The sequence below is a fragment of the Scyliorhinus torazame genome, chromosome 14 (genome assembly GCF_047496885.1).
Source record: "Scyliorhinus torazame isolate Kashiwa2021f chromosome 14, sScyTor2.1, whole genome shotgun sequence".
Classification (NCBI taxonomy): domain Eukaryota; kingdom Metazoa; phylum Chordata; class Chondrichthyes; order Carcharhiniformes; family Scyliorhinidae; genus Scyliorhinus; species Scyliorhinus torazame.
This window is the reverse complement of record NC_092720.1, coordinates 34,541,890-34,554,202: the sequence shown is the minus strand read 5'-3', so window position 1 is coordinate 34,554,202 and position 12,313 is coordinate 34,541,890. Positions and strand designations below refer to the sequence as shown.

At 46.2% G+C, this 12,313-nt stretch overlaps 1 protein-coding gene across 7 annotated transcripts in view; it reads left to right on the top strand.

The window, feature by feature from the left end:
- The window catches only part of LOC140389625 (plastin-1-like), a 194,578-nt gene extending 183,373 nt beyond the window's left edge, over positions 1-11,205 (top strand). For all 7 annotated transcript variants that reach the window (XM_072473903.1, XM_072473906.1, XM_072473905.1 and 4 more), the window contains exons 15-16: positions 8,205-8,329; positions 10,180-11,205. In XM_072473903.1, coding sequence (XP_072330004.1) covers positions 8,205-8,329; positions 10,180-10,312 — 258 coding nt within the window. In that variant the 3' untranslated portion in view covers positions 10,313-11,205. The remainder of the gene's footprint in view (positions 1-8,204; positions 8,330-10,179) is intronic.
- Positions 11,206-12,313: the final 1,108 nt, after the last annotated feature.

The following is a 12,313-nucleotide window of genomic DNA, read 5'->3' as shown; positions in this document are numbered from 1 at the left end:
TAAGGATGGCTGCTGTGGATTGGGTAACGATGGCAGCTGTGGATTTGGTAAAGATGGCTGCTGTGGATTGGGTAAAGATGGCTGCTGTGGATTGGGTAAAGATGGCTGCTGTGGATTGGGTAAAGATGGCTGCTGTGGATTTGGTAACGATGGCAGCTGTGGATTGGGTAAAGATGGCTGCTGTGGATTGGGTAAAGATGGCTGCTGTGGATTGGGTAAAGATGGCTGCTGTGGATTGGGTAAGGATGGCAGCTGTGGATTGGGTAATGATGGCTGCTGTGGATTGGGTATAGATGGCTGCTGTGGATTGGGTAAAGATGGCTGCTGTGGATGGGTAACGTTGGCTGCTTTGGAATGGGTAAAGATGGCTGCTGTGGAATGGGTAAAGATGGCTGCTGTGGATTGGGTAAAGATGGCTGCTGTGGATTGGGTAACAATGGCTGCTGTGGAATGGGTAAAGATGGCTGCTGTGGATTGGGTAAAGATGGCTGCTGTGGATTGGGTAAAGATGGCTGCTGTGGATTGGGTAAAGATGGCTGCTGTGGATTGGGTAAAGATGGCTGCTGTGGATTGGGTAAAGATGGCTGCTGTGGATTGAGTAAAGATGGCTGCTGTGGATTGAGTAAAGATGGCTGCTGTGGATTGGGTAAACATGGCTGCTGTGGATTGGGTGAAGATGGCTGCTGTGGATTGGGTAAAGATGGCAGCTGTGGATTGGGTAATGATGGCTGCTGTGGATTGGGTAAAGATGGCTGCTGTGGATTGGGTAATGATGGCTGCTGTGGATTGGGTAACAATGGCTACTGTGGATTGGGTAAAGATGGCTGCTGTGGATTGGGTAAAGATGGCTGCTGTGGATTGGCTAAAGATGGCTGCTGTGGATTGGGTAAAGATGGCTGCTGTGGATTGGGTAACGATGGCTGCTGTGGATTGGGTAAAGATGGCTGCTATGGTATGGGTAACGATGGCTGCTGTGGATTGGGTAAAGCTGGCTACTGTGGATTGAGTAAAGATGGCTGCTGTGGATTGGTTAAGGATGGCAGCTGCGGATTGGGTAACGATGGCTGCTGTGGAATGGGTAAAGATGTCTGCTGTGGATTGGGAAAAGATGGCTGCTGTGGATTGGGTATGGATGGCAGCTGTGGATTGGGTAACGATGGCTGCTGTGGATTGGGTAACGATGGCTGCTGTGGATTGGGTAAGGATGGCAGCTGTGGATTGGGTAAGGATGGCTGCTGTGGATTGGGTAAAGATGGCTGCTGTGGATTGGCTAAAGATGGCTGCTGTGGATTGGGTAACGACGGCTGCTGTGGAATGGGTAAAGGTGGCTGCTGTGGATTGGGTAAAGATGGCAGCTGTGGATTGGGTAACGATGGCTGCTGTGGATTGGTAAGGATGGCAGCTGTGGATTGGCTAAAGATGGCTGCTGTGGGTTGGGTAAGGATGGCAGCTGTGGAATGGGTAAAGATGGCTGCTGTGGATTGGGTAAAGATGTCTGCTGTGGATTGGGTACGTGTGGCAGCTGTGGATTGGGTAAGGGTGGCAGCTGTAGATTGGGTAAAGATGCCAGCTTTGGATTGGGTAAGGATGGCTGCTGTGGATTGGGTAAAGATGGCAGCTGTGGATTGGGTAAGGATGGCTGCTGTGGATTGGGTAAGGATGGCTGCTGTGGATTGGGTAAGGATGGCTGCTGTGGATTGAGTAAAGATGGCTGCTGTGGATTTGGTAAGGATGGCAGCTGTGGATTGGGTAACGATGGCTGCTGTGGATTGGGTAAAGATGGCTGCTGTGGATTGGGTAAAGATGGCTGCTGTGGATTGGGTAACGATGGCTGCTGTGGATTGGGTAACGATGGCTGCTGTGGATTGGGTAAAGATGGCTGCTGTGGATTGGGTAAGGATGGCTGCTGTGGATTGGGTAACGATGGCTGCTGTGGAATGGGTAAAGATGGCTGCTGTGGATTGGGTAAGGATGGCAGCTGTGGATTGGGTAACGATGGCTGCTGTGGATTTGATAAGGATGGCTGCTGTGGATTGGGTAACGATGCGTGCTGTGGATTTGGTAAGGATGGCAGCTGTGGATTTGGTAAAGACGGCTGCTGTGGATTGGGTAAAGATGGCTGCTGTGGATTGGGTAAAGATGGCTGCTGTGGATTGGGTAAAGATGGCTGCTGTGGATTGGGTAAAGATGGCTGCTGTGGATTTGGTAACGATGGCAGCTGTGGATTGGGTAAAGATGGCTGCTGTGGATTGGGTAAAGATGGCTGCTGTGGATTGGGTAAAGATGGCAGCTGTGAATTGGGTAATGATGGCTGCTGTGGATTGGGTATAGATGGCTGCTGTGGAATGGGTAAAGATGGCAGCTGTGGATTGGGTAAAGATGGCAGCTGTGGATTGGGTAAGGATGGCTGCTGTGGATTGGGTAAAGATGGCGGCTGTGGATTGGGTGAGGGTGGCTGCTGTGGATTGGGTAAGGATGGCTGCTGTGGATTGGGTAACGCTGGCTGCTGTGGATTGAGTAAAGATGGCTGCTGTGGATTGGGTAAGGATGGCAGCTGTGGATTGGGTATAGATGGCTGCTGTGGATTGGGTAAAGATGGCTGCTGTGGATGGGTAACGTTGGCTGCTGTGGAATGGGTAAAGATGGCTGCTGTGGAATAGGTAAAGATGGCAGCTGTGGATTGGGTAAAGATGGCAGCTGTGGATTGGGTCAGGATGGCTGCTGTGGATTGGGTAAAGATGGCGGCTGTGGATTGGGTAAGGATGGCTGCTGTGGATTGGGTAAAGATGGCTGCTGTGGATTGGTAAGGGTGGTAGCTGTGGATTGGGTAAGGATGGCTGTTGTGGATTGGGTAAAGATGGCTGCTGTGGATTTGTAAGGATGGCAGCTGTGGATTGGGTAAGGATGGCAGCTGTGGATTGGGTAATGATGGCTGCTGTGGATTGGGTAAAGATGGCTGCTGTGGATTGGGTAATGATGGCTGCTGTGGATTGGGTAACAATGGCTGCTGTGGATTGGGTAAAGATGGCTGCTGTGGATTGGGTAAAGATGGCTGCTGTGGATTGGGTAACGATGGCTGCTGTGGATTGGGTAAAGATGGCTGCTATGGTATGGGTAACGATGGCTGCTGTGGATTGGGTAAAGCTGGCTGCTGTGGATTGAGTAAAGATGGCTGCTGTGGATTGGTTAAGGATGGCAGCTGCGGATTGGGTAACGATGGCTGCTGTGGAATGGGTAAAGATGTCTGCTGTGGATTGGGAAAAGATGGCTGCTGTGGATTGGGTATGGATGGCAGCTGTGGATTGGGTAACGATGGCTGCTGTGGATTGGGTAACGATGGCTGCTGTGGATTGGGTAAGGATGGCAGCTGTGGATTGGGTAAGGATGGCTGCTGTGGATTGGGTAAAGATGGCTGCTGTGGATTGGCTAAAGATGGCTGCTGTGGATTGGGTAACGACGGCTGCTGTGGAATGGGTAAAGGTGGCTGCTGTGGATTGGGTAAAGATGGCAGCTGTGGATTGGGTAACGATGGCTGCTGTGGATTGGTAAGGATGGCAGCTGTGGATTGGCTAAAGATGGCTGCTGTGGGTTGGGTAAGGATGGCAGCTGTGGAATGGGTAAAGATGGCTGCTGTGGATTGGGTAACGCTGGCTGCTGTGGATTGGGTAAAGATGTCTGCTGTGGATTGGGTAAAGATGTCTGCTGTGGATTGGGTACGTGTGGCAGCTGTGGATTGGGTAAGGGTGGCAGCTGTAGATTGGGTAAAGATGCCAGCTTTGGATTGGGTAAGGATGGCTGCTGTGGATTGGGTAAAGATGGCAGCTGTGGATTGGGTAAGGATGGCTGCTGTGGATTGGGTAAGGATGGCTGCTGTGGATTGAGTAAAGATGGCTGCTGTGGATTTGGTAAGGATGGCAGCTGTGGATTGGGTAACGATGGCTGCTGTGGATTGGGTAAAGATGGCTGCTGTGGATTGGGTAAAGATGGCTGCTGTGGATTGGGTAACGATGGCTGCTGTGGATTGGGTAACGATGGCTGCTGTGGATTGGGTAAAGATGGCTGCTGTGGATTGGGTAAGGATGGCTGCTGTGGATTGGGTAACGATGGCTGCTGTGGAATGGGTAAAGATGGCTGCTGTGGATTGGGTAAGGATGGCAGCTGTGGATTGGGTAACGATGGCTGCTGTGGATTTGATAAGGATGGCTGCTGTGGATTGGGTAACGATGCGTGCTGTGGATTTGGTAAGGATGGCAGCTGTGGATTTGGTAAAGACGGCTGCTGTGGATTGGGTAAAGATGGCTGCTGTGGATTGGGTAAAGATGGCTGCTGTGGATTGGGTAAAGATGGCTGCTGTGGATTGGGTAAAGATGGCTGCTGTGGATTTGGTAACGATGGCAGCTGTGGATTGGGTAAAGATGGCTGCTGTGGATTGGGTAAAGATGGCTGCTGTGGATTGGGTAAAGATGGCAGCTGTGAATTGGGTAATGATGGCTGCTGTGGATTGGGTATAGATGGCTGCTGTGGAATGGGTAAAGATGGCAGCTGTGGATTGGGTAAAGATGGCAGCTGTGGATTGGGTAAGGATGGCTGCTGTGGATTGGGTAAAGATGGCGGCTGTGGATTGGGTAAGGGTGGCTGCTGTGGATTGGGTAAGGATGGCTGCTGTGGATTGGGTAACGCTGGCTGCTGTGGATTGAGTAAAGATGGCTGCTGTGGATTGGGTAAGGATGGCAGCTGTGGATTGGGTAAAGATGGCGGCTGTGGATTGGGTAAGGATGGCTGCTGTGGATTGGGTAAAGATGGCAGCTGTGGATTGGGTAAGGATGGCTGCTGTGGATTGGGTAAAGATGGCTGCTGTGGATGGGTAACGTTGGCTGCTGTGGAATAGGTAAAGATGGCAGCTGTGGATTGGGTAAAGATGGCAGCTGTGGATTGGGTAAGGATGGCTGCTGTGGATTGGGTAAAGATGGCGGCTGTGGATTGGGTAAGGATGGCTGCTGTGGATTGGGTAAAGATGGCTGCTGTGGATTGGTAAGGGTGGTAGCTGTGGATTGGGTAAGGATGGCTGCTGTGGATTGGGTAAAGATGGCTGCTGTGGATTTGTAAGGATGGCAGCTGTGGATTGGGTAAGGATGGCAGCTGTGGATTGGGTAACGATGGCTGCTGTGGATTGGGGCAGGTGAGACTCCAAGGATCCGTAGGGCTTTGCTCCAAAGAGACACAATCAGGGTTCCTGACTCTACCCAATTTATTATTTTACTATTGGGCAGCCAATATTCAGAAGATATTGCTGTGGTTCAGTGATCGTGGTCCATATGGGGACAAATGGAAACGAGCTCCTGCACTGTTTCTAGCCATCGCACAATAGTTACTGCATTGTTGCCTTTCTCTCCCTCCGATGAGATTTTCCCGGAATCCCGTGGTGGTGTCCAGCATTTCAAGCTCTGTTCCCTGCCTTCGCTAGTTCCCCATCTGCAACACCCTTTTCTGCTAGCAGGTTTGTACTCTACATTGAAGTCAAGGCGGGGGGGGGGTGCTGGGAACGGTCTGCAGAGATTTGGAGACCTGTTTGCGGAGGGGAGGTTTGCTAGTTTTAAGGAGTTGGTGGAGAAATTCCAATTGCCTGGTTCCGGTCTTCTCAGGTCTTTTCAGATTCACAACGTTTTTGCGCGGGGCGGGGGGGTTGTGGGGATCACTATTTCAGGCATGTTTGGCACTATCCTCAGCGGAATCAGCAACGTTGAGTGAGGTGAGGATGAATGGCTGAATGAGTTGGGTCACATTCTGGATGGAGAGGTATGGAGTGAGGACCTTCACAGGGTCAACTCTATGTCTTCATCTGCTCAGCTAAAAATCCATTCAGTTCAAGGTGGTGCGCAGGTTCATCTGATTAAGGATTCTTCTCTGGGATGGAGGATAAGTATGAGCGCTACTCTCTGGGGGCTGGTTAACCACACTCCTATGTTCTGGACTTGTCCCAAGTTGGTAAGCTTCAGGGCCTTTTTCTTCCATGTCGGAGATGCTCAATGTAGATTTGGATCCATGTCCATTGGTGGCCATTTCGGGGGTGTCAGACTCACTGGTGCTTCAGGCGGATGTCCTCGCCTTCACCTCATTGATAGCTCGGAGACAGATTCTGTATGGGTGGAGGTCTCCTACTCTGCCTAGTGCCTCGGCCTGTTGGATGACCTCATGTCTTTCTTACATTTGGAGAAGGTTACGTACACCGCCAGAGGGTCGGTGGAAGGGAATCTACGCAAGATGGCAGCCATTCATTTCCTTTTTTAAGGAGCTAGTCACTGTCAGCTGTTAGGGGGTTTAGTTTAATTTTTTGGGTTAAAGTTAATGTGTTTTGGGTTTTTTTTTCTATTGTGTAATTGTGGTTAATTGTTTTTAATGGTTTTGATTACCATGAAAAATTTTTAATGAACATTTTTTTAAAAAGTGATGAAGTGGGATTTTTAAAAAACAAATTTAGAGTACCCAATTCTTTTTTTCCAATTAAGGGGTGATTTAGCATGGCCAATTCACCTATTATGCACATCTTTTTGGTTTGTGGGGATGAGACCCACGCAGATACGGGGAGAATATGCAAACTCCATGCGGACAGTAACCCGGGTCCTCGACGCGTCGGGCAGTAGTGCTATTCACTGCACAACCGTGCTGCCCCCAGGAAGTGGGATTAGAGTAGGTGTAATTTTTTTAATTTGGTGCAGGCTTGATGGGCCAAAGGGTTCTTCTGTTCTGTATGATTCAAGGTCATCATTGTTCTTGTCTGTAACTAAATGGGATTGAATAATGTGAACCCGCCCATGATTGGGGAAAAGTACCAACTCTCACCACTTTAAAATGTGAAAACTTTTTCAATTGATCATGAAAGCAGTACTAGTGTTTGGATGACATCAACAATTCCGGGATGTAGCTAATCTCTGAATGCCAAGTAGTGCAAGATTGTGGTACTTTTCATGGATGCTGGCACCCACATTTATATCGTACCTTTAACACAAGTGCTTCACAGCAGCTTAATCAGAGAAATGTTAACACTGGGACTTGGAAGGCGATATTTTAACAGGCGACTGAAAGCTTGATCAAGAGGTAAGTTTCAAGGAGCATCCTAGAGAGGAGAGAGAGTTCAAGCGATCTGGAGGTTTAGAGCGGAAATTCCAAAGATTGGCCGGATAGTTGAAAGCACAGCTGTCAATGTTGGGGGGGAAAAGAAGACCGAGATGGACAAGACCAAATGAGAATACAAATTTAGAGAGGAATAGGCCATTTGGCCCTTCCAGCCTGCTCAGCCAGCAATAAGATCATAGCTGATCTGATTATAACCTCAACTCCACATTCTGCCTACCTGCGATTATCTTTGACTCCCTTGTTAGTCAAGAATCTATCTACCTGTGCATTGCAACATTTTTCAATATCCCGACCACTCAACCCTCTGAGAGAAAGTATTTCTCCTCATCTCTTATTTTTAAACAGTGTCCTTTCATTCTGGGACAGAAACTGGGGGAACACTGAATTCTCGGAGGGTTGTACGCGTGGAGGAAATTACAAAGCTAGGGAGGGACAATGAATGCCAAGAGGAGGGATTTGAACATCAGGATGAGGAATTAGTACATCAAAGCATTTATGGAACTGGGGCCAACGTTGGTCAGTGAACACACAGATGATGGGTGAGCAGCAACTGATCTCTAGCAAGGAAATCACAAGCTGACGGTGATGAAGGGATTTCTGATAGTTTGCGGCAAAGCTTTATCTTTCCATTTCAATAATGGTGAAAGGTGACTTGGGCAAGGCTGGAAATTCAGTTAGAAAGGTATGCAGTGCACCATGCGTTCTGTAATGATTCATTGGGTTAAAAGATGGTGAAAGTTTTGATGCATGACTTGTACTGAAAGAGGGAGCGCAGGCGTTTGATGACTTCTGATCAGCACCAATAAAAATATCTTGAATCTTTACAGCAGAATAGAAAATTCTTCCAGTGTGAGCATTTATCATTATATTTTGTTATACTTTATTCACCCTTCTTTTGTAAGATGTTCAAAATTTAGGCAAATGAAGGTTGTTTTTCAGCAGGCCAACTTGTTTTGTTGCTTTGCATTCTATAGAAATTCTCGGTTGTCCAGACTGGTTGCCATTAAACCAGCCCCACTGTATAATCTACTTTTTTTAAAGGACTTTTTTTCTTCTTCTTTATCTCCTAGGATAAATGCATTTGCACCAGTTTGCCCGTTATAGACTTGATAGATGCTATTGTACCTAATGCGATTCGCTATGAGCTGGTGAAACAGACTGAATTCTCAGACATTGACAAGTTGAACAATGCTAAGTAAGTTTGGTGTTCATGATCAGTAATTCCTAATGCTCTACTAATTACTTAAACAAAAATACCTGTGCAGAATTGGGGTGGGTGATTCTTATTTGAAGTACTTTCATAGAATCCCCAGTGCAGAAGAGGCCATTCGGCCCATCGAGTTTGAACCGACCCACTAAGAGCATCCGCCCTATCCCCACCTAACCTTTGGACACTTGGGTGCAATTTTTAGCATGACCAATCCATCTAACCTGCACATCTATGGACTGTGGGAGAAAACCGGAGCACCCGGAGGAACCCGCGCAGACACTACGAAAACGTGCAAACTCCGCACAGACAGTCACCCGAGGTCTGAATCGAACCAGGGTCCCTGGTGCTGTTAGACAGCAGTGCTAACCACAGTGCTACCATGAGGCTGTTATTTTGGATAAAAGTAACGACAAATTCTGGCTTCAAAATGAGCTGTACTTTTTTTTTTTAAAAAGAAAATTTAAAAGGGAAAGACTTGCATTTCCATTCGCAACTACCGGATGTCCAGGATGCTTTACAGATTGTGAAATACTTGTGAAGTGTAATCACTGTTGTAATGCAGGAAACATGGCGGACCATTTGTGCACAGAAAGCTTCCACAAACAAAATGGGCGGGTTTTTCCGGCTCTGCCTGCTGCTGGGATTTTCCGGTCCTGCCATTCAACTTTTGGCTGGTCCGCTGCATCCCCCATGGTGGGTCTCTCCATGGCTCTGCCAGAAAATCCCAGCCAATATGATAATGACCACATGTTGGTTCAGGAATAAATATTGGCTGGGGACATTGAATTGGGGGGCGGAGGGGGGTGCTGTTGGGGATGCTGGGAATTCTACTGCTCTTTGAAATAGTGCCATGGGATCATTTACATTTATCTGAAGGGGAAGACAGGACATCTGTGTAATGTCTGATCTGAAAGACCGCACCTAATAGCTATTAGGTGTCCTTTTGATTCTTTGTATTTTTGTCCACCAGATTTGCTTGTTTTAAACTAAAACAAAATTCAACAGAATTTACGTAAGTATTTCACCCAGCCTTTCTGCCAGGCGGCACAATAGCACAGTGGTTAGCAATGTTGCTTCACTGTGCCAGGGTCCCCGGTTCGATTCCCGGCTTGGGCCACTGTCTGCGCAGAGTTTGCATGTTTTCCCCGTTTCTGTGTGGGTTTCCTCCGGGTGCTCCGGTTTCCTCCCACAGGTCCCGAAAGACGTGCTATTAGGTAATTTGGACATTCTGAATTCTCCCTCCATGTACCCGAACAGGCGCCGGAATGTGGCGACTTGGGGCTTTTCACAGTAACTTCATTGCAGTGTTAATGTAAGCCTACTTGCGACACTAATAAAGATTATTATTATTATTGCCAATCCGCAAACAGGAGAAAATGTTGCTTGAAATGTCATTCCCATCCCCTCTTACCCCATCTCCCAAAGTCAATTAAATGCGAATAACCAGTTCATTCTATTTTGAATTGTTTTAAAGGAGTTCAATTGTGTTTTGTTGCTTGAGCTGTGGTCGGAGTTATCGCTTTTCTCAGTATCTGTCACTGCTAGTAATTAGTTTCAAACTGAAATGTCAGCGGAGAGATGCTATTGCTAAAATGTTGAAAGGAATACTTAAACTGTTCGAAGGGTCGGTAACCTGGATGGGAGCCTTCCTCCATAATTTATCACAAGAAAGCAACAAACATAATTGAAAACAAAATGTACTGCACAAAATGCGGGGTGGGCATAAACCAACTAGAAGGTAGGATGCAGGGCTGAACAACAAAAGACACTCTTTCTGGAAGTATCTCTTTTAATTGATTACTCCTTTTTTTAATGGTGTGCTTGTCTCTTTTCAGATATGCCATTTCAGTAGCACGAAAGATAGGCACTCGTGTATATGCGTTGCCTGAAGATCTGGTTGAAGTGAAGCCAAAGATGGTCATGACTGTCTTTGCTTGCTTAATGGGAAAAGGATTGAAAAAGGTGTGAAGAGAACTGAGCACCTGGTTCACATTGATCCTGTCTGCCATATCATATCAAACCAACTCCAAATCCTGCAATTCACATAATTTATCTGTCATTCATATTTTTAAATCTGCTTTCAGCAGAGAGCATAATATAACTGGGAACAATTTCAGAAACAAAATGCTAGCTTGAGATCATTTTTGTTCTTGAGCATTAATTTCATTATTATTTGTGTATTTTAAGTTTTCCTATAGTTAATTTTCCATGTTACTGTCAAGATTAAAACTTGCACTTATTTCAGTTTACTATTTATAATGCATCATCTACCATGTATCTCCTGCATTGCTTACAATGAAAAATAATGCGTCCAAAGCTCTTGAACCGGAGCATATTCGTAATTGATCTGCCTTTTGGAAATATATGCTGTTTTTGTAAATTCTATTATCATTGAACTGCAAATATTTAAATATGTACAATGGGTTCTGTGGAGGGAGTCAGTTGTAATTTAATCTGTGGCCCCCATGAGGTTACATTCAAATCAATCTTGGCGTTAGCAGTTTCTGAATGCCCGTGGTGCCCTGAGATTGAATTGCAACTTTTAACTTCTGTCATAATTTGTTGTGCAATAACCACATAAATAAAGTTTAATCGGAGAGAGGTATACTGCAATACAGAGAAGATGCAGTGGTGCCGCCTGAGCATCTGGCAGTAAATGATACTGCAGCAGTGTTTATGAAGTTGTATAATGTTGATCACGATCGCCACAAAGCAGAATTATGTACAATCCATATGTGATGAAAAGCTTCAATCCTAATAAACCTATAACTCATTTGTTAAGATTGCTCTGAATTGTAAGCACTAATCTTTACATCACAATAACGAGAATGGTAATTAAAGAATTTTGTTCACAAGAGTGATCACATTTCTACAACTGTTGCTCCTTGGAATTCGGTAAAAGATTTGGCTACATCATGTGCTGATCTTTTAAAACTCGTATGGTCTGGGAATGTTTTGTGTTCAGGCTTTGTGTTCATACATTGCATTGTTTACACAATAGTTTTGTACAAGAAGGTGCACATTGCCATCTCGGGGATCGGGGATGTATCTTTATTATTGTTTGGGTTCCTATACATTGAGCTGCCTGTGTGTAATTAAATTGGAAATTTAATTAAAATAATGGTTTCATAGCATATAGTTCTGCAGATATACAGGTAACCGCCTCCCCGAACAGGCGCGGGAATGTGGCGACTAGGGGCTTTTCACAGTAACTTCATTGAAGCCTACTCGTGACAATAAGCGATTTTCATGTTCATTTCATTTCAACCCCTTTGTGCACTTTCGATGTTTTCAAAATCTTTGTGGAGGATTTGTTGCAAAACATGATGCAAAGCATTTGCAGTTTGGTACTCAAAACAGTTTACATAATCAAGACTATTGCAGCTTAAAGTGAGTCAATGTTATCTAAATATTGGGTGTACATGTTCAACTTTGCACCTTGGGATGAAAGGGCAGATCAGCTGCAGTTTGGTTTTCATTAACCCTTGGGTGATTTGTATAAGGGTGGCTTTGCGCAACTTTAATTTTGTGTGTTGGTTGGATGTTGAAAATCTACCCCCTTATCCGTCCTATAACATAATTCATGCTTGTATAAAAGTTTGAAGACATTTAAGGTTATTTTTGTTTCCTGGATTTATGTATTAAAGCTGGAAATGGGAGCTGCCAGGCGTCACTTTTGGACCACAGTGGCACAGTTACCGGGCAGCACGGTAGCATTGTGGATAGCACAATTGCTTCACAGCTCCAGGGTCCCAGGTTCGATTCCGGCTTGGGTCACTGTCTGTGCGGAGTCTGCACATCCTCCCCGTGTGTGCGTGGGTTTCCTCCCACAGTCCAAAGATGTGCAGGTTAGGTGGATTGGCCATGATAAATTGCCCTTAGTGTCCAAAATTGCCCTTAGTGTTGGGTGGGGTTATGGGGATAGGGTGCAGGTGTTGACCTTGGGTAGGGTGCTCTTTCCAAGAGCTG